The 19,972-nt window shown below is 36.0% G+C and overlaps 1 protein-coding gene across 1 annotated transcript in view; it reads left to right on the forward strand.

The window, feature by feature from the left end:
* Positions 1-18,556, forward strand: part of MMP20 (matrix metallopeptidase 20) — a 38,807-nt gene extending 20,251 nt beyond the window's left edge. The window contains exons 7-10 of the mRNA XM_016134028.2: positions 3,748-3,884; positions 4,465-4,621; positions 15,773-15,876; positions 16,903-18,556. Coding sequence (XP_015989514.2) covers positions 3,748-3,884; positions 4,465-4,621; positions 15,773-15,876; positions 16,903-17,003 — 499 coding nt within the window. The 3' untranslated portion in view covers positions 17,004-18,556. The remainder of the gene's footprint in view (positions 1-3,747; positions 3,885-4,464; positions 4,622-15,772; positions 15,877-16,902) is intronic.
* Positions 18,557-19,972: the final 1,416 nt, after the last annotated feature.

The following is a 19,972-nucleotide window of genomic DNA, read 5'->3' on the forward strand; positions in this document are numbered from 1 at the left end:
CATGGCTTTTTTTAAGTACCTAAAAAATTGTAAAATTAGTCAAGAGTTTATAAAATGCTTTCATATGTATTATCTCAATTGATCCTTTGAAGTATTAGCAGAAACATTATTAATGTTCTCCCTCTTATTTGACAGAAGGAAATTGAGTATCAGAAAAATTAAGCGACTCACATGAGGTCACATATCCAATGATAAACAAGGTTTCAAGCATCCTTTGCTTCTCTTACTGCACCACATTGCCCAGTCTCAGAGGAGAAGAGCAGCAGTTCAATTGTGACCATCAATAAGATAGGAAGAAGAAAAATACCTCTTTCCCCTAAAAGTAGGAAGACAGAGAAGAACAAAGTCAAGGAGAGGGAAAGGGTTGAAAAGGATGGAAAATCCTGTTGAATTGTCTTGATAGTCCAGCAAATATGAGGCGAAGGCATCTCCTGAAAATGAAAGACTGATGGGATCAGCTTAGGAAAGTGGACAGTCAAGATAGTTGGGTATTAGAAAAACAAAGGGAAAAAAAGTTTAACATAGATTGAGTCCCCAGATGCACCAGGCACTATGCTAAAGATGAGTAAAACATGATCCTGCCCCCAAGAAGCTCACAGGACTGACAAAGAGCTGCAAGAAACCAGGCGAAGGTTATCAGTGACCTAATCTCAAACTTAATGAATCAGTCGCTGTTCTTTAGTAAAAGAGAATGAAAATTCCAGAGAATATGAAAATCAATGATCAAATAAGTTCCACTCAACCCTCTGGCACCCATTTACTTTGCCAACAAATATTTACTGAGCCCTGACTATGTACCAGGCACAGTGCTGGCTCCCGGGCACACAAAGATAACAGTGCAGCTAAATATCTAATCAGCAGGTCTATAATATCAATAAATTCCATTGTTTTGCCTTCTTTATCAAAGATCAGATTACAGACCATTGATATGATCTGTTTGTCTGTTTCCATTACTGGTTACAATACATCCTGCAGCTATTCTTTTCTAACAAGCTTACAGATTTTTTTTTTTTTGGCTTATATTTAAATTCACTTACTGATGTATTATAAGGTTACTTACTGTATTCTTTTTTATTCATTTTAATTCATCTATTATTGTAATCTAAAGCTCTAAGATTGTAAATCGTCTAAGTATGTGTTCTGTTGCTTTATCACCCACCAGACATAGTTTTTCTTCATTAGTTACTGAAAATTTTCATGATTATAGGTTCCTTTTAGAACTTGTGGTACTTTATGTAAGTGATGGGTAGAGTTTATTTCTACCATATGCATTCAGTGTATACATTATACTATATTCTAACAACAGTATTTTAACCAGGTTTTCTCAACTTTGGCACCACTGACATTTTGCCTAGATAATTCTTTGTCATGCGGGCTGCCCTGTGCATTGTAGGATATTTAGCAACAGCCATAGCCTCTACGCATTAGACTCAGTCCCAGTTGTGACATGAAAATTGTCACTAGCATTGCCTAATGTCCTCCAGGCACAAAATCATTTTCGATTTAGAATGACTAGTCTGCCTCTATTTAGTCCTCACAATACCCACGGCATCCTAAATTTGGGTTTATTTAGTAAGGAATTTAAGATTCTACCACCAGTAAAAAGTTCCAAATGTATCTTTTTAGTTTGCCTGCACCCTTAATCATTATGCTTTACAACCTTCCATATTGAGTCATTCAGGACATCAATGTCCTGTAATTTCAAACAAAAAATAGGGTTCAATTTTGCCGAGAGTCACTCGTTGATTTTTAAATGAGAAATGAAAGAAAACACATCCCAGCTTTAGGTGCCCGGGAGAAAGTCAGCTGTACCTCATCAGAGACATAATTCAGACAGAGCCTGGTTAACTGAGGTGTATCCGCTCCCTTCCAACCAACTATCCCACTTCCGCATCCCCACCACTATAATCCTCAGAAATACACACTTCGTCTCTTAGTAGGTATGTAGCACAGTGACTTGAACAGAATTAGCATTTCAGAACTACATATTGAATTAAATTAATTGGAAAACACTTGCTTTTCACAATCCTATTCAAGTTCCAATTAGTCCATTGTTTTTGCCCCCTTTATCAAAGATCAAATTATGGAATATTGACGTGATCTGTTTATTTTCAATATTGGATTCTTCTGGATACCCGAACCTGTGCTTATTTTGTGGTGGGGAAAAAGGAGAAGAGGAAAGCTGTTCCTCTTGCCTTCGGAAAAAGCTAGGTTCGACTAGACAAGGGGTCAAGTTATAAACAAAGAAAAACCAAAGATCACAAGGCTGAAAATAAGCAAGTAGGTAAGATAGGGTATGTAATGAAAATCAAGACGACTGAAGTCTAATTCATGTCTGTCTCCTCTTAACAACCAGATGAAGTATGGACCCATAAGACTTTCTTGCTCTCAGTTTTTCATCTGGTAATACATGTGTTCCAGGTAAGGCTGTGATGTATAGGGCCTGGGGCCAGGCAGTATACCCCAAATTGATTTTTGCCAATTGCGTGTGGTGTGTGGTGGGTGCCCAATGAATGGGTAGTTAAGACCAAGGCTAATAATAATTATAAAATATAATATTTATAATGCACTTCCATATGTATTGTCTCCTTTGATCCTCATAATGGTCTCATGAGATAGGCCAGGTATTATTTTCATTTAAGAGATGATAAAAATGAGGCTTAGAGATGCTGGTCAGTTGGAACTCTAGCCTACCTCTAAGCGAAATGGGGTACCACTGTGTGTTTCCAGAACATCATGAATTTAACTCTTTATAGAACTTATGATCACTCTGAATTAAAATTGCCTCATTACTTATCTGTCTCTACTACTAGGTTGTAAGTTTTTCGATGGCAAGGCCTGGACCTTATTCAATGTTTCATTCTTGATGTTCCATAAATATTTGTTAAATTAACTGAATAGGAAAACTTAACATAAGATTTGAGGAATTCCTACACTAGCTACATGAAAAGTTAAATGTCAAAACTTTATCACATTTTCCTCTGTACACAAATAATTTTCTGTATTGATTCTACCTTCCATGGAGTCAAGTAAACTATTCATATTTTATAAAATTATTTTTATCTGCAAAAATCAAAATGGACCATATTTACATTGAAAGTTTCAGCTCACACTGTCGCGTATACTGCCGTAATTTTATGGAAACAATATTGGAAAAGTAGATGCGTGCGTTGCTAAACCTTAAGTTAATTTGTGTGTTACCAGATTTTCTGTTAATTAGCTATCAAGTTAAAAAATACAAACACTTTCAATAGATAAGTATATACGCAACATGATAATTTGTAATTGTCAACATTTTTACTGTTTTTACTGGGAATAATCAGCATCTCCCAACCACAAAGTTTTGGTTCATTTATATAATATTCATAATGTCTACCTGGATCATATTTATCTTTGTGAGATTTTAATTTTTTAAAGATCAGACTAGAAAAGGGAAATTTGTATCAAGTGATATTTCAAATAGGAAGGTGCACAGCTTAAATGTGTAAATCACTGATGTCATTTCCTTGCTCTCTCCATCAATATTTTCACCATCCTTAAATAAATAAAGCAAAAGGAATTGTAAAGATGCTTAGAAAATAAAAAGGAGAAGAAACTGTTCACTAAGCTCAAAAATCTGTGTTCTTAAAAGCGCAAGAGGCGTTTAGAAATGGCTTCTGAAGTGTGGCGTGCAGTACATTTGAGTCCAAGTTCAATTTAAGATCTAAATCAACCCTTGATCTCGATTTGTTTTGGATTGCCCAATAGGATTTTCTGGCGTCGGCAGGTTCACTTGATGGCAGGGATCCGGCCCAGCACCATTACCAGCTCCTTCCCCCAGCTTATGTCCAACGTGGATGCAGCTTACGAAGTGGCTGAGAGGGGCACCGCTTACTTCTTTAAAGGTACCCTAGAGATCCACAGAAAAGAAAATGGCAGGGTGCAGAGCCCGGAGTGTTTGAAACATCTGGCACTGTCGGTGTCTCTTCAGTGATCGTGGAGTGTGCTTCGGTCACCTCCTCTGTATTGTAACAATGACAGAATTGATGATGACTATCTCAATCATGGCTTTCTCAGAGCCAAACCTTTACCTTAGAGAGGCTCCACACTGAGAATGTGCCCAGGGAGTTAGAAACCCAATCCCTGCTCCCAAGGACCTCTGCTCAGAGTGACATGGCATATGTCTCGAGGGCCTCTAATTAACAAAAGCCCACATGGAACCCAGTAGGAGGAAAACAATATCCTTGCTTCTATGCCAGAGTGTTTTATTTTGTTTTGTTTTATTTGTGGTGGTGAGATGCCTCTAAGGCAAATTTTAAGTCTTTTGCTCAATTGAATAGTTAGAGGTTTATATCTCCTGTTGGGTTATAGCCATAGCAGATATCCCAGAAACTAGCCCCATTTATGATCCTTCACAGGAATCCTCATGAGTGAAGTGCGTCGTTAAGTGGTACAGTTTTTGTAAACTTTAACTTCTGTTTTCAGGCCCCCACTACTGGATAACAAGAGGATTCCAAATTCAAGGTCCTCCACGGACTATTTATGACTTTGGGTTCCCAAGGTACGTGCAGCAAATAGATGCTGCCGTCTATCTCAGGGATGCGCAGAAGACCCTTTTCTTTGTGGGAGATGAATATTACAGGTATGGCTTGTCTCCTTTTGATTGTCCAGATGTATTCAATGAGAAAGAAAAAAAACTTTTGCAGAAATGAATGTAAGGAAAGTTTGCAATAGGCCTAGTGACTCTTCTTGGCCACTGGGGTGCCATTTACTGATGGTTGACACTATCTTCAAAGATATGGAACCATCCAAATGATAAGCAAAACATTAATTCAATGATCCTATTCTTTGGTCTCTAGGACACCAAACATCCTGATCTTTCAATGCACTTAATAACTGGACCCCCAGTGACCTAAAAGAGTGGATGCAGCATCCCCAAATACACTGGGAATGCCTGAGGGGAGAACTGGTTCCCTGTTATGTGAGTACCAATGCATTCCAGAATACACTGTGATTTTATGCAAAATGAACATGTCATGACTGTGGGGATCTTTGGAGGAAAGTTCTACTAAAAGGAAAAAGCCTTATTGCTAAGTTTTTTTATCCTACCTAGAACATGAAGATTCTTCTTATCCAAAGTACTTCATGTATAATTTCCATGCCTGACTTGCAGAAGGCTATCATAAGCAGTTCTGAATAAGGTGTCACATGTCATTCAATCACAGTACGCAGGGTCACACCTCATTGCACCTACTGGGTTTTTATCTTTAATTGATTCATGTTGAAGGATGACTGCAGCTCTTTTCTGAGCTCTGCCTCTGCATGCCTCCCCTTGATTCCTAATTCTCACTTTGGCCTTGCTTGTTTTTCTGAACTTCAGAAGAGAAAAGCAAAAGCAGATTCTAAGCAGGTGACTGTGCTAAATGACAGGCTTACAACAGGGTTTAATTGGAAGCGGGAGAGCACCTAACTTTGGTCTAAGGGTTTTTATTTTATTTTATATCACCTACTTTTAATAACCATGTCTGCAGCATAAAAGAAATTTATAAATAAATATCTGTCATCATCTTCGGCCTGACTGATATTATCTTCCCCAATTTGGAGCTGAGAAAGTAATATAACTGGAACACAGGTATATTTCATGAAAAGGAAAATTTATTTTAAAAAATTGAATGCCCAACAAATGTGAACCCTGCTGACTGACTCTTCTGGGCCACTGAGAGCCCTGAAAGCATTGCTCAAAGTATCCTGTGGTGTCATGAGTTGTCACTTCCAGTCTGATTAAGCCACTAAGCCAGCTATTTTTCTTTCAGAACTTCCTATTCGAAAGTGATAGTAATTTATTAAGCCCCTAATAGCTGCCAGGCAGATTCTCCAAAATCTGTCTTTAAGATAAAGTAACTATAATCACAGTGCTGACATAAAAGAAGATAGATATTCAGAAACCCGATTCCCATTGCAGATTTTTAGAGAATGAGATTGAGAAATACATGTATGAGCATGCATGTGGGAGTGTAAGGGAGTTTATGTTATGATTATTCAGTTAATTTTTCAAAGCTTCTTCAAGCCTGATTCTCATTGGGGGGAATTATCCATTCTCCCTACATTATTTCTCTTCTCTCTTCTCCATTAATTGCCTGGTCTTTGGACTAATCCACCACTCACCAGCACCCACAGGAAAGCACACACCTCCAGCCAGGTGGGATTGTGGCCTAACAGCCAACACAAGAAGCTTGGTGAAAGGCTTAAAATTCTCTGTAAATTTAAGCGTGGGGAGGGAGAGGGTCTCTGATTTTAATGATGCCTGATGCTTCCTGCAGAAAAGATGCTGAACCTTTCCAACTGGGCCTCTGAGAGTATCTATTAAGGAAAAATCTTTAGTAATCTAGGTAAAACAGATTCATTAAAAAGTTGGTCTAGGGTACTAACTCAAATATTAAAGAGCTCATTTTGCTGGTGAGGGAAGGAAACCATGATAGGCACTTTTAACATTAACCTTCCTACGTTATTGAGAGTGTGAAATGATGTAATGCGTGTAGACACCTAGCACAGTGCCTGGCTCATAGTGCATACTCAGAAAGAGTAACTGTTCCATTGTGGTAGGAACTTGTAGAGTAATTAATAAATAATTGCTTTATAACTTGCGATAATTAACAAATGATTGTTTAAATCTCAGTACTTCTCTGAGGGGCCATCCAAAGAGTGTCCTTTTTAAATACTAAAGAGCCCTGATCACCCTGAAATTACTGCTTTTGGCAAAGCATAGTCAATCCTTTCAACAATGGGAGTCCCCTATTTTACACACTTCAACACACACTGGTTTATGCACTAAGGAATAAGATGAACAGCCCCCAACCTACAGCTCAAAAGTTCAGAAAAAGCTATTGTATCAGTTCTATTTATTAATAGCCCCTCTGCCTGAATTCCACACACTGCGTTTAGCAGGGCCTCACGTTTATATCTTATTGTAGTGAGAAAGCCCTGTATCAGTTAGAAATTGCATTCAGCTGCCAGTAACAGACACCCAAAATATTGTGGCTTAAATATATAAAGGGTTTTATATATGTAAAATGTCTGAAGTTCAACAGATTTAGGGCTGATAAGGCAGCCCCATACATGACCATTAGGAACCCCAGTTCCTTCTAACATTTTATTCTACTGTTCTTAACTCATGGTTGCCATGAGATTTGAGGTGGCCAATGGATTTTCAGTCATTACCTCTCCGGTCTAAGCAGAAAGAAGGAAGAAGCTGGGAGGAAAGGGCAAAGGAGACAAGTGAGGTTATATAGGTAAAACACATGGCCACATTTGAAAATACAGAAGTCCACAGCCTCATGTTATAGACCAAGGATTTACTATATTTACATCCATTGATGGTATGTTAGGACTTATTCCTTTAGTCATTCCTCAGGTTCTTCTTTGGTCCTCATGTTAGTTCAGTGTGTGTCACAAATAAAGATCCAAGGGAAGGAAAGTCTCTGGATAAGCTTGTTGTGAGGGAAATTCTCCATGGACTCCTAGAGCTTGGGACCAGTTTTGGTAAATGAAGTTGCGATGAGAAAACTATTCAGGACTTCCTCCACTGAGGATTGAGGGTTAGTTTGAAGCCAGGTTGGTTTCAACTCTAAGAATGAGAACCCACATGTCAGTACACTAGTAACTTACAGGGGAGCTGCCCCAGAGAACTACAAAGTGAAATCCAAAAGGGCGCTTAACCCTGCTGAGGCCATTACATGTTATGAAATGACATACTGGTTAAACTCTACCACATGTCCATTTACTTTTAGTCTTTCCTTTCCTCTTTCTAGCAAACCCCAGTGATTCAACAAGTTTTTCTTTCTATGCATTACTTCTATCTCCTATGGCTAATTTCTCCTGTAGCTATCCTCCTTCGCCCACCGATAGCAGAGCAGAGGCTACACCAAGCATTTTCTGGGGGTGCCATCAACTTCATCATTCTTTGAGTTGGCAAATGTTTTCTGAATTTCATGTTAAGTGATTTGAAAATCTACAGGTCCCAGCCTTTTCCACCCCTAAATCACTCTTTCTATACACACAGACCTGAGGCATAATGGATCCAAAGTATCCCAATCTCCCACATTTTCGCCTTCCTGAATGTCCCAGGAATGCTGGAAATGGGTCTGTTTACTTAAGAATTTTGTTAGTCATCATAGAGAAATAAATAATAAGTAATAAAAATAATAACAATGAGTAGAATTAAAAATCTTGTTTTTATCATAAATTTTAAAAAATACATTACTAAACTACCACATTCAACCTACACATATTAGGCATACATATATGTCAGACTCTGTACTAGGAACTGACGCCAAGGGAGGCACAGAGTTGGCTGTTTAACAGTGTGGGCAGGAGTAAGAGAGAATGAAGCTCAACTCTAACAGCAATCATCTGGCAACCTGGATCACCTTTCTGTCTGCTTCATTACCTTCGAAATAGAGGTAGAAAAAGTATCTACTTCGTAGAGCTGTGGGAATGAAAGAAAAATGTGAAATGCCCGTCGTACAATAAGTTCTTAATTCCTGTTGGGTGTTATTTATGCCTTCAGCAAGTCTTACAATTGAGAGTAGGCATGTGGATAAATAATTAAGAGCGATTTAAGTGCTGTGATAAAAGACTGCACAGCGATCAATGAGGCAAAACAAAGAGGAAATTGCCAGGAAAGAATTCTTAAAGGAAGAGATGACTGAGCTTCATCTTGAGAGTTGAGTAGGAGTTTCCCAGTCAGGAGACGAGAGGGGTGGGACTGGCTTCCAGGCAGAGAGAGCAACTGAAGCAAAGGCACTGAGGTGTGAAATAGCCTGTGTGTACGGGGAAAACCTGTAGAAGTTCACTATGACTAGAACACGGGCAATGAGAGATGTGGCCCAAGGATAAGCAGGGCGTAGAGCATGGAGGATCTATGCTTTTCTGGGAAGATCAGTGTTCATTGACTAGAAAAAAGAGATATCACTAGAAGTCTTAAATAAGGGAAGAATCCAATAAGATTTTTGTTATAAAAATATCATTCGGGCAGCAGTGTGACTACATCAGAGGGGACAAGGTTGGGAGTCAGCAAACCAGTTAGGCCAAAAGGCAGTGAGAAACATATTCAAAGTGTTCAAAGAAAAGCTATTTTTCAAGAACGAAGGCAAAATAAAGACATTCCCAGATAAACAAACAAACAAAAAAAGATCAAAGAATTTATTGCTAGTACATGTGCTTTACAAGAAATATTAAAAGAAGTTTTTCAGTCTGAATACAAATATCACCAGGCAGTAACTTAAATCAACATTAAAAACAAAAACAAAAACAGAGTACCAGTAAGTGTAATCATGTAATTATAAAAGATAGTATAAATAAATATATATTTCTTCTATTTTCTTCTCTTAACTGGTTTTAAATTAACTGTATAAAACAATATGTATATAATTATACCATTGGGCCTATAAAATAAGTAAATATATTTGTCAATAACAGCATAGAGGAGTTACGTGGGAAAAAAACTGTATTAGGCTAAGGAAATGATACCAGATAGCAACTCAAATTAACACAAACAAAAGAGAACCAGAAATGGTAAATAAGAGGTTAATATAAAAAATGCTATAAATATATACTTGCTCTTTTTTCTTCTCTCAGCTTCTTTAGAAGACATTAAATTATATAAAATAGCAATTATAACAATATATTTTTGGGATCGTAACACATATTGATGTAATATGTATGACAATAATACCATGAAAGAGAGGGGTAAGGAAAAAAATTATATAGGAATAATATTTTAACATCCCTCTAGAATTAAGTTAGTGTAAATCTGAAACACATTATGATAAATTAGGATGGATGTGGTATGCCCTATAGCAACAACTAAGGAAATAACTTTGAAAAATAGAGTGAAAAAATTATGAAAGAAGTTAAAATGATGCATTAAAATTTTTTTCACTAATGCAAAAGAAAGCACTAAAGAGCCATAGACAAACAAAAAGACATGTGAAACACAGAAAACAAAAAGTAAAATGGCAAATATAAATCCAATTATATAAATAATATTAAAATTTAAATAGATCAAAAATCTAATCAAATGGCAGAGATTATCACCATTGGAAAAAAAGCAAGATCCAACTCTATGCTATCTATAAGAGACATATTTTAGATTCAAAGATACAAATAGATAGAAAGCAAAAAGATGGAATATTTACACATATATATATATCCGCTCTGGAGACTTCTATTCAACATTGTACTGGAGGTTGTAACCATGGCGGTTAAGCAATAATTAATGAAATAAATGGCATCCAGATTGGAAAAAAAAGTAAAACTATCTTTATTTGCATTTCACATAATATTTTATGTAAAAAGCCTTAGTAATCCTTTTTTAAAAACCATTAGAACAAATGTATGAGTTCAGTAAGTTTACAGAGTGTGAATATAATGTGCAAAAATCGATTGTAATTCTATCCTTAGAAGAATATGAAATTCCTTAATGATGAATATGAAAATGAAGTTAAGGAAACAATTCCAACAGCATCAACAAGAAAAATACTTAGATATAATTTTAACCAAAGAAGTTGAAAACTTATAGTCTGAAAGTTATAAAACATCACTTAAAGAAATTAAACAAGATCTAAATGGAAAGATAGCTCATGTTCATGTATTGGAAAGCCTCAATATTTTTAAGATGACAACACAATCTCTTTTAAAATACCACTGACTTCCTTGTAAAACCCATCAAGTTGTCTTAAAATTCATATGGAAACTGATAAGACCCAGAATAGACATAATATCTTGAAAAACTGATAGGACTCAGAATATCTTGAAACTGATAGGACCCAGAATAGACATAATATCTTGAAAAAGAACAAAGTTGGAAGACTCAGACTTCTTAATATCAAAACTTACTACAAAGCAACAGTAATCAAGACAATGTGATACTGACATAAGGATAGACTCATAGATCAATGAAATAAAATTGACAGTCCAGAAATAAACCCATATATCTATAGTTAGTTGATTTTTGACAAGGATGTTGTGACCATTTAATGAGAAAATAATCAAATTCGGAAATAAAGCAGAATTAAAGGATTAAACAAGAATTTCATTTTGTACATGTGGAATTTGACATCCTGGTAGGACCTAAAGATGAAAATATCCAGAAGAAAGTTGGACATTTAAGTCTTAAACTCAAAGAATTTGGCTTTTGTCATATAACCAGGTGGTAACTGAGGCCGTTGATCTTCTTCCATGTTGTTACAAATTCTTTGTTCCAAAATCTTCTCATAGTCATTTTTCTCGTGGGGTCCTGGCTTCTGGATTCTTGTCTGCGATCATACAGCTTCTAACTCTTCGTTCTTCTCTTCATTCTGACCACTGTTCTTTCTGCCCTTCTCTGTCACAAAAGCACCTTCCTCCATAAAAGTCATCTGATTCCCGGCTAGAAGTGAATTATTAACATCATAGAAGATTCTGGATTTCTGTTTCACTAGAAAAATCTCCTTGAAGAAACTTCCTGAAAACATACATTTTAGATACCTGATCAATGAATTCACCATTCTTATCATCCTTCCTTATTTTTTAAAAGCTTTATTTAACAGACTCAACTCTTCATTCAGTACTTCAAATGAGGCAAAATAGAGTCAGTTTACCACTGACACATGATAGAATTCATTACAATCAAAATGCCAGAAATCTTACAAATCTAAGTTCTGAGCATAAAATTAAACAGCATTCAGACATTTTACCAAAATAGTCTCAAGTCCTTAGATTTCCAAGGTGGAGAGTAAGATATATAGCTAAAAAAACACATTAGATATTCATGGCACTATAATATTGTTCGTAAACTTTAACTGCCAGTAACGGTTTATTTAATATCTATACCTATTAATCAATATTAAATGATGAAACAAATGCCCATAAAAGAAATAAACTTAGTTACAAGTCAGTCATTTTTAGTTGGTATTTAGGTTTCACAAACAAGACCTCAGTGATGAGAAAATATAAACAATGGTCTTAGCAGGTACCTAATATATAGTAGATTCATTTCTTTCCTTAATATTAAATTTGGCTAATATTTATTGATTGTTTATTATGTATTAGGAATCACGCTGAGTATTTTCTAATATTCTTTCATTTTACCTTCTACCTTCTCAACAACCTTGAGAAGCAAGTACTGCTACCTTGATTTAACAATTAAAAACATCACATTAGAGAAATTAAGTGATTTAGATCAAGGTCCCGCATCTTAAAAATGGTCCATCTGAGGCTGTTTTTCTTGTCTTCTGAATCCAAATCCAGAAGTTCTTTCTGTTCACTGTATATAGTCGTTCTTCATGCACTTTGCTATTTATTTATTTACCGTCAATTAAAATACCCACACTCATGATTCTCATTCTGCTATATAATTTCCTTTTCTTTAACCCTCATCAAAATCCTCAACATACCAGTAGACCTTCTCGCTCTTAATCCTTTCCTTGCTAAATTCTCTGGACTACCTCCAATATTCTCTAGTCCTCCTTTCTCCACCTCCTCTCAACCTTGCCTGTCACTGCAAAATGTTATCCTGATAAGTGTGTTTAAAGATTAGGTAAAGATTAAACTTCTTGATGATTTAAGATCCCCTATTGAATCACCAAGTTCACTTAACTTCATCCTAGCCAATCAGAGTCAATGATTCTTGGGGCCAAAATAAACTACAAAGTCTATGGCTTAGGCCTGCCCTGAGTGTCTACATGTGCCAGGCACCTCTGTGTGTGTGTGTGCACGTGCACGTGCGTGTGTGTATGTGTAAATTGTCTCTCAATTCATGACCACTATTTTCTCTAAGCACTTTTCCCTGATCACAGAGCCAGCAAAATAACGGAGTCAGAATTCAAACCCAGAGCCATCCAACTGTACGTGTGCTATTTGCTCAATAGTAGAAATCTTCAAAATTTGTCCACAAACCAAGGACTAGCCATCACAAAATAAGAACAGTACAATATTGTACTTTTCAGAGAATGGGGCTATATCAGTATTAAGATATCATTGGAAAGAACCGTCTTTTATTCTGAGATTATGTTGTTTCAGCCTTTTTAGTTTTAAAGTTTCTTGTCTTTGTGAAATGACAAAATTAGGTGGTAACTTTTTTTTGCTAGTTTAATTGTAATGTTCTTGCTTGGTAAAATGAAAAGTAGGTAACCCAATGTTAGTTATATAAGCCATGTCTACATAATGTTTACATAAAAGGTTCAAATGAAATATTGTCATCAGCTAACCCCAAAATGGTGATTTATGTGTCAGGCTGATACTTTGAAATAGCATTTATTGAAAGCAATACTCTTTTGAAAGCAATTATAAGATATATGAGGCGAGGGGGCAGAGCGGCTGACAGAATGGGAGAGCAACTATTAATATGTAAGTGGTAGAAGAGATGGAGGAAAGAAACAGTAATTTTGCAGTTTTGCCAGACTTTGCCTAGATTTTTATAAATGTGGTTGAGAATTAAAATGCTTTTGAAATTGTATTCATATATAATATTATTACTTCCATTATCCTCTGAATAGATATACATAAGATTTTAGATGTCACCACCGCCCACCTCAGAAAACTAAGCAGACAGATAAAAATAGAAAATTTTCTTCTTCAGATCTTTTTACTAAATTAATAATCATCATTTTCTTTTAAAACTTATTTTTGTATTATTTAAACAGTTTCTCTATTCTCAGGAAATATCTTTGCTCTGTCCTTTCTTACTTTCCAGACTTCTCCATCTAATTTAAATATCATACAAGCAAACCCCAACTTGTAATAAGTTTCCCTACAAATATTCTTTAGTCAGTCACTTGTTTGGAACTCAGAACATATTTTACCATAAAGCAATATAAGTGGTGATTAAGTTCTCAAAATCACTCATAAATGTCTGTTTAAAATAAAATAAAAAAAAAAGATAAGGAGCTCTAATTATAATAACTCAACTTCAAATCCTCTATTCAGACGGACAAAAGAGAGTAAAGACATGAAAGGCATTCCACAATTTTCCCTGAGTATCAAGTCAACATGAGGCGAAAAATTCAAAATAGGTCGTTTTCTCTGGTACCCTCCCTCTGCCACTCTTCCTGGATCTCCGGACATGCCAAATGCCTCTTGGTGGCTTTGCCTTTTCTTTCGCATCCACTCCCCCAAAATTTCAGGACTTAGCGTTATTTTCTCACTCCCTCTGACCAAAGCTTCCATTTCCTCAGTACAACTATCTTAGGAAAGCAAGAGAAGAAAAACAACCTAGTGAACAGATTAACATGTGAACAACCTGTACTTCCGTTTTTAATAAAGGACTCCAGATTTCATAGTCTAGAACAAAGTGAACAAAACAAATCTAGACCATGAGGAAGCCAATGTGCCTTGGCTGTTCCCCTTTTTCCTCCATTTTTTTCCTAACTGCACTCCTGATACCTTGCAATTACTCCTTCTGATAGTGTATGGGTGCCCTGTCCCTACATTGTTCTGGCACTTCTGTTGATAATGGAATACAGTAAATGGTTTCCGTTTTTATTCGTGCTATAGTAACTCATAGCTCCAATTTCCCCTTGATTTGCTGGAAGGTTCCAGTGCTTCTCCTAGAAAGGGAGTTTGGGAAAGTTAGCTTCCATACCTCTCCACAAAGCTCAACCCTCAAGTCAGTTTCAGGCTGACTAGTTTCAGCCTGACTTCTTTCCCAATGTTTAACTCCTGCTCAGTATCATAAGAGATCGGTCCCCTGGCCTGTGTCATCGTAGCCACAAGAGAAGCACATTTCAGAAGAAGGTGGGTGTGATCTGTCACCACAGGAAGCTGCCCAGTGGCCCACACACCAGGACAAATTGTCTGACCTTTGGATGGGAAAGGAGTTGGGTATCTACCCTGGGAATGTCACCATTGGGAACTCTGTGCTGATGTAGAAGGGACTTTCTTGCACTTTAAATGAAGTCTTCTTGAAGAGGTGAAAGTCTGCTCTGCCTTCATGCTGAACTCCTACAATCATGCTGATTCATACAAGTCAGTCTTTTTTACAAAGGGGTAACTTTGATCACAAAGAGATGTATTAACCAGTCTTCAGAGTTAATGCTGAATAGTGGTTGCTGATCCAGAAAAAGCTACCTAATCTAGTGGGTCAGTCATATAATCTTTCCAGGAAACAAAAGCAATTTTGTCCAATTAAATTGACTTGAAAAGCAAAAGCTCAGTTGTTCCCGATTTTCTTGCTTCTTATCTTAATCTATTGATTGTTCACACCTTTGTTCATTCATTGTGCATTATTTGTTCAATCCCACCTCTATGGGTACATAGCAAGAAGCCCATGAGTAAAAACCTTTATGAAGGACTTTAACCTGTTCAGTGAGCCAAGAAATTTATTCATGGAGTAGGTTGCGGGGCAGAGAGGGAGAGAGAGATGGAGAGAGAATAATTACAACACTAAATAAAGCACTAAATATATATGTAGAGTTTCTTTTGAAAGGCAATATTTTTTTAAATTATGAGAACATGTTTCTATAATATATAGAATAATTAATTCTAAGTAATCTAGCTGACGATTTTTTAAAGAGACTGTTTAGAGCAAGCTAGTAAGAATCTCAGGAACCTGGGAGAGCAGTGATAGAGAGTGTGTGTGTGCAAGTGCGTGTGTGTGTGTGTGTGTGTGTGTGTGAGAGAGAGAGAGAGAGAGAGAGAGAAAGAGTTCTAAAGTAAATCATACAACCCTGGCTAAATATACCTGACCAGCATAATATGATCTACAATCAATAAAAACCTCCTATTAATATTATTTATGAAATAATACTTCTTCCAGCTATGACGAACGAAAAAGGAAAATGGAAAAAGACTATCCAAAGAATACTGAAGAGGAATTTTCAGGAGTAAATGGCCAAATAGATGCTGCTGTTGAATTAAATGGTGGGTGTTTTTACCAAAAATTTTCTTTGTGGAAATTGTAACAAGAAATCTGGGCTCTGCTTCAACATAACAGAAAATTGATTTTGATTTCCAAATAAGAATCCTTTGTTCTTATTTTTGGTCCTGAGTCCCTTATAAATTTAGCTAACTGGATTAACCACTAGAAAGGGTAACTGTAAAAGGTCTGCAATTGTGGTTCTCTCTTTGCAAATGGAAAGTTTTTAAGTGTAGCTTCAATCCATTAGTCAGCTACATTATAATGTCTATCTGGTCAAAATTACCATTTTCATCTTTATAATGTGCATACACACTCTCAACATTTCCAGTGCCTTTCCCCACTCTATCACTGAACTCCTGAATTCAACACATAGCTGACTTGAATTGAATTAACGGGTTAAATACATTTAATTAAATCTTTTGAATTAGTCGGTCATTTTTCTGGAGTATATAGCACAGCTGGACACTTCAGAAATGCAAAGAAAGTTCCAGATATGATCTCTGCTCTTGCAGAATGGTTAGTATCTTTGGGAAATGCCCCTCCATCCAACACAGATAACATTACTAGAAAACAAGAAAATCTATGATTTGGCATTAAATTGTGGGGTAGTCTTCACGATAATAGCAAGAGATGATCTGAGAAGGTAAATATCAGAACTAGCATTTGTAGTTGGAAATTTCATGATGGGACTTCTGCTGGGTTTTAAAGAAGTTTGACCAGGGAAAGGAGAGGGGAGGGGACTTTCTGGAGGGGAACAGCTTGAGCAGAAGCATCAAGTATGATTGAGTTTGACCTATTGGATCACCCCAAGGAGAAGGCCAGACCCTATCTGGAAAAAGGGAAAGATGAGAGATGATTGAGAAGTTAGAGGTATCAGCTTCTAGGGCTCAGTGGGAACTGAGCTGCCACCTGACACATTCCCAAATCCCCTTTAGTACTACTTCCAGAAACTTACAGCTGCAAATCTTTTCATTTATAAATTTGCAAGTCATTTTCAGTAACCACAGTTTCAACTTTGTCTTTTTTAGGCTACATTTACTTCTTTTCGGGACCAAAAACATACAAGTATGATACAGAGAAGGAAGATGTGGTTAGCGTGCTGAAATCTAGTTCATGGATTGGTTGCTAAATAGAAAGGTCTAGTCTATTCTGAGGAATGAAGATGACTGCAAGCAGCTGGCAACTGGATCTAAGGACTAAAGCAGAATGTAGGGTAGGGATTTTTCCCATGGCCTTCAATTCGAAGCACAATTTAGAGTTCATTCAAAATAATTATGCTTCTAAATTTTTTCATGGTTTGAATCCAAATGAGAAATTCCTATATGGTCAACTTCATACAAAATTAAAATCAACAGTGTACTCTTCAGTTAGACACCTATTATTTTTTTCTTACCTAATATACTGAAGCAAATTAATAAGTCTGGTTTTTATTTCCAAGAAGCCTAATTGTGAATTCCTGACATGTATTATAATTCTTTTAATAAGAAATGTTATTATTGTGCAAATTATAATTATCCTTTATAAATAGTGGCTTTTGTGGCCTTAATATTTGTTATAATGAATATAAATTTATCCTTCTATATTTAAACATATCACAAACAAAATACTGTGTAAGTTGTCTTCCTGATTATTTGTTCTTTTGTTTAACTCTATCAGTACTCATTGGTCTTTGAAGTAGGTTATAGCAGGAAAATCTACTCAAATGAATTAAATGAATTTTTGTACTAGGCAAGAAATAGGCATGTTGCAACAGGAAAACTTTTAACAAAAGCCAGTTAAGATATTGTATAAGAACAGTTCTTCATTTCTTTTTTCAGTTAATATTTACTATCTTCTATTACATTTTATTTGACAACAAATTCTAAAGATGTGTAAAACACTCAAACCTTGAGATAACATTGTGAGTGTACAGATCCAGAAAAAATAACAGTAATACACTCTATTTACTGCTTCCTAATAATAAAATACCCTCAATGAAACTATCTTTATCCCATTAAGTGAGTCTCTTCTGAATAGCTTTTCATTTGAGGGAGTTCATCTTTTGTTTCTTACACGAAGCTAAACCTTTTTTTTCCTACCTGCCGTTAATACTGAAGTAAAATACAGCTGTCTGTCATTTTTATATTTTTTAAAATATTACCCTCTAGAATGTAAGGAGTCTAAAAGATTTTAGTGGTTGTAAAGTTAGGTGATAAAATACATTTAACATACTTCATAGGCTGCCTGGGACATCTACAGTGTTCGACAGATGTTAGCTATTATCGTTACCATCATTTACTAAATTTGTTTCATACACTTGCTAAAAAGACTCAGTATTAAAAAGAGATGGGGCAGTTACTCAAAGGTTACTTTAAGCTCTCCATTTGGCTTCTGTTACTGAAAGTGGCTATTTACAGCCCACATGTTGAATCTTTGACTGTTGAGGACAAAGTCTAGAATGCTTGATTTCCAGTGTCAACTGCCTCTACAGGGAAAGAAAAGTCATTTTTACAAAAAGAATCAGCTGAGGAGAACGTATTAATATCAATAAACAAGGAGGGAAAGCAGTTTGGCAGTTCCTCAAAAGGCTAAACCTAGAGTTATCATATATGTAACCAAGCAATTTCACTCCTAAGTATATACCAATGAGAAATTAAAACATATGTCTGCACAAAAACATGCACACAAATGTTTATAGCATTATTCATAATAGCCAAAAAGTGGAAACATGTTCATCAAATGATGAATGGATTTTTTTAATGCAGTAAATTCATACGATGGAATATTATTCAGTAATAAAATAGAAGGACTAATACATGCTACAACATGGATCAGTTGGAAACATTACACTAAGCCAGACAGAAAAGATCACATATTGTATGATTCTATTTATATGAAATGTTCAGAATAAGAAAATTCACAGAGACAGAAATCTGACTAGTGCTTGTTAGGAGCTGGGTAGAGGAAATGGGAAGCGACTGCTAATGGATATGGGATTTCCTTATGTGGTGGTAAAAACGTTCTGGAAGTGTTGGTGATGGTTGTATAACTCTGTGAATATACTAAAAGCCATTAAATTGTACACTTTAAATGGATAAATTGTATGGTCCCTGAATTATATCTCAATAAACCTGTGATACTAAAAAATAATAATAAGCAAGGAGATCAAGTGGTGTGATCATCTGTGCAGATCATGTAATCTGGCCGCTGTGACAGGGACCACAAAGCAATGAAGAGTCAGCCTGAAGACATCTGGTGCTCAGCACAACCAGCCAGATGTCCTCCTTGTGTTCAATGCTAGGCCAGGAACATGTAGACACTTCACTAAATAAATTAATGTTACTGAAAGCAAAAGAGTTTGTGCTCTGAGGTCTGACTGACTGGATTCAAACCCCAGATCTGCTATTTTTGGCTGTGTGATGTTGATCAAGTTCCCTAATTTCTGTCTCAGTTTCCTCCTTTGTAAAATTAGAACAGGAATAGTTCTAACCTCCTAGGGAAATTTAGAGGCTTAAATATATGAGTCAAAATATACAAATCTCTTAGATAGTCTCTGGTACCCTATAGTGGGCTCTATAATTGTTTTTTAAAGGAATTCGAGTTAATTTTGTTTTGAGATATTCTGGAGAATTTGTATACATCTCTTGAGATAGACGAAAACATGATGATAACAAGGACTGATAACTGGTGACCTGAAACTCTTCCAAATTTCAAATTAAATTAATGATTAATAATATACTGACTATGGTTAACTCCATTTCATAAACAAATAATTCTTACAAATCATCATTCTTTTATTGGTTAGTTGAACACATTTTGGAACAATAATGTCTTGCTAAAACACAAGAAATAGTGATGCGTTTGTGTCAAAACACAGTCAAAAGTTTTGACTGAAGTAAGACTTTGTGCAGAAATAATTTATAACATATACTGCTCACTTGGCTTCAAATGAGTACAAAAATGTTTTGTTTAATAATGGTTTTGAACAAAGTATGGTTCAACTCTCCTTTTGGGATCAAGAATAAGCAGAACAGAGTTTGCTATCTGATGACCTCTGTATATTGTCCTATTAACCTCTGTGATAACTATCTATCGGTGGCCTAAAAACCCTTGGAAAGC

The sequence above is a fragment of the Rousettus aegyptiacus genome, unplaced genomic scaffold (genome assembly GCF_014176215.1).
Source record: "Rousettus aegyptiacus isolate mRouAeg1 unplaced genomic scaffold, mRouAeg1.p scaffold_m13_p_5, whole genome shotgun sequence".
NCBI lineage: Eukaryota > Metazoa > Chordata > Mammalia > Chiroptera > Pteropodidae > Rousettus > Rousettus aegyptiacus.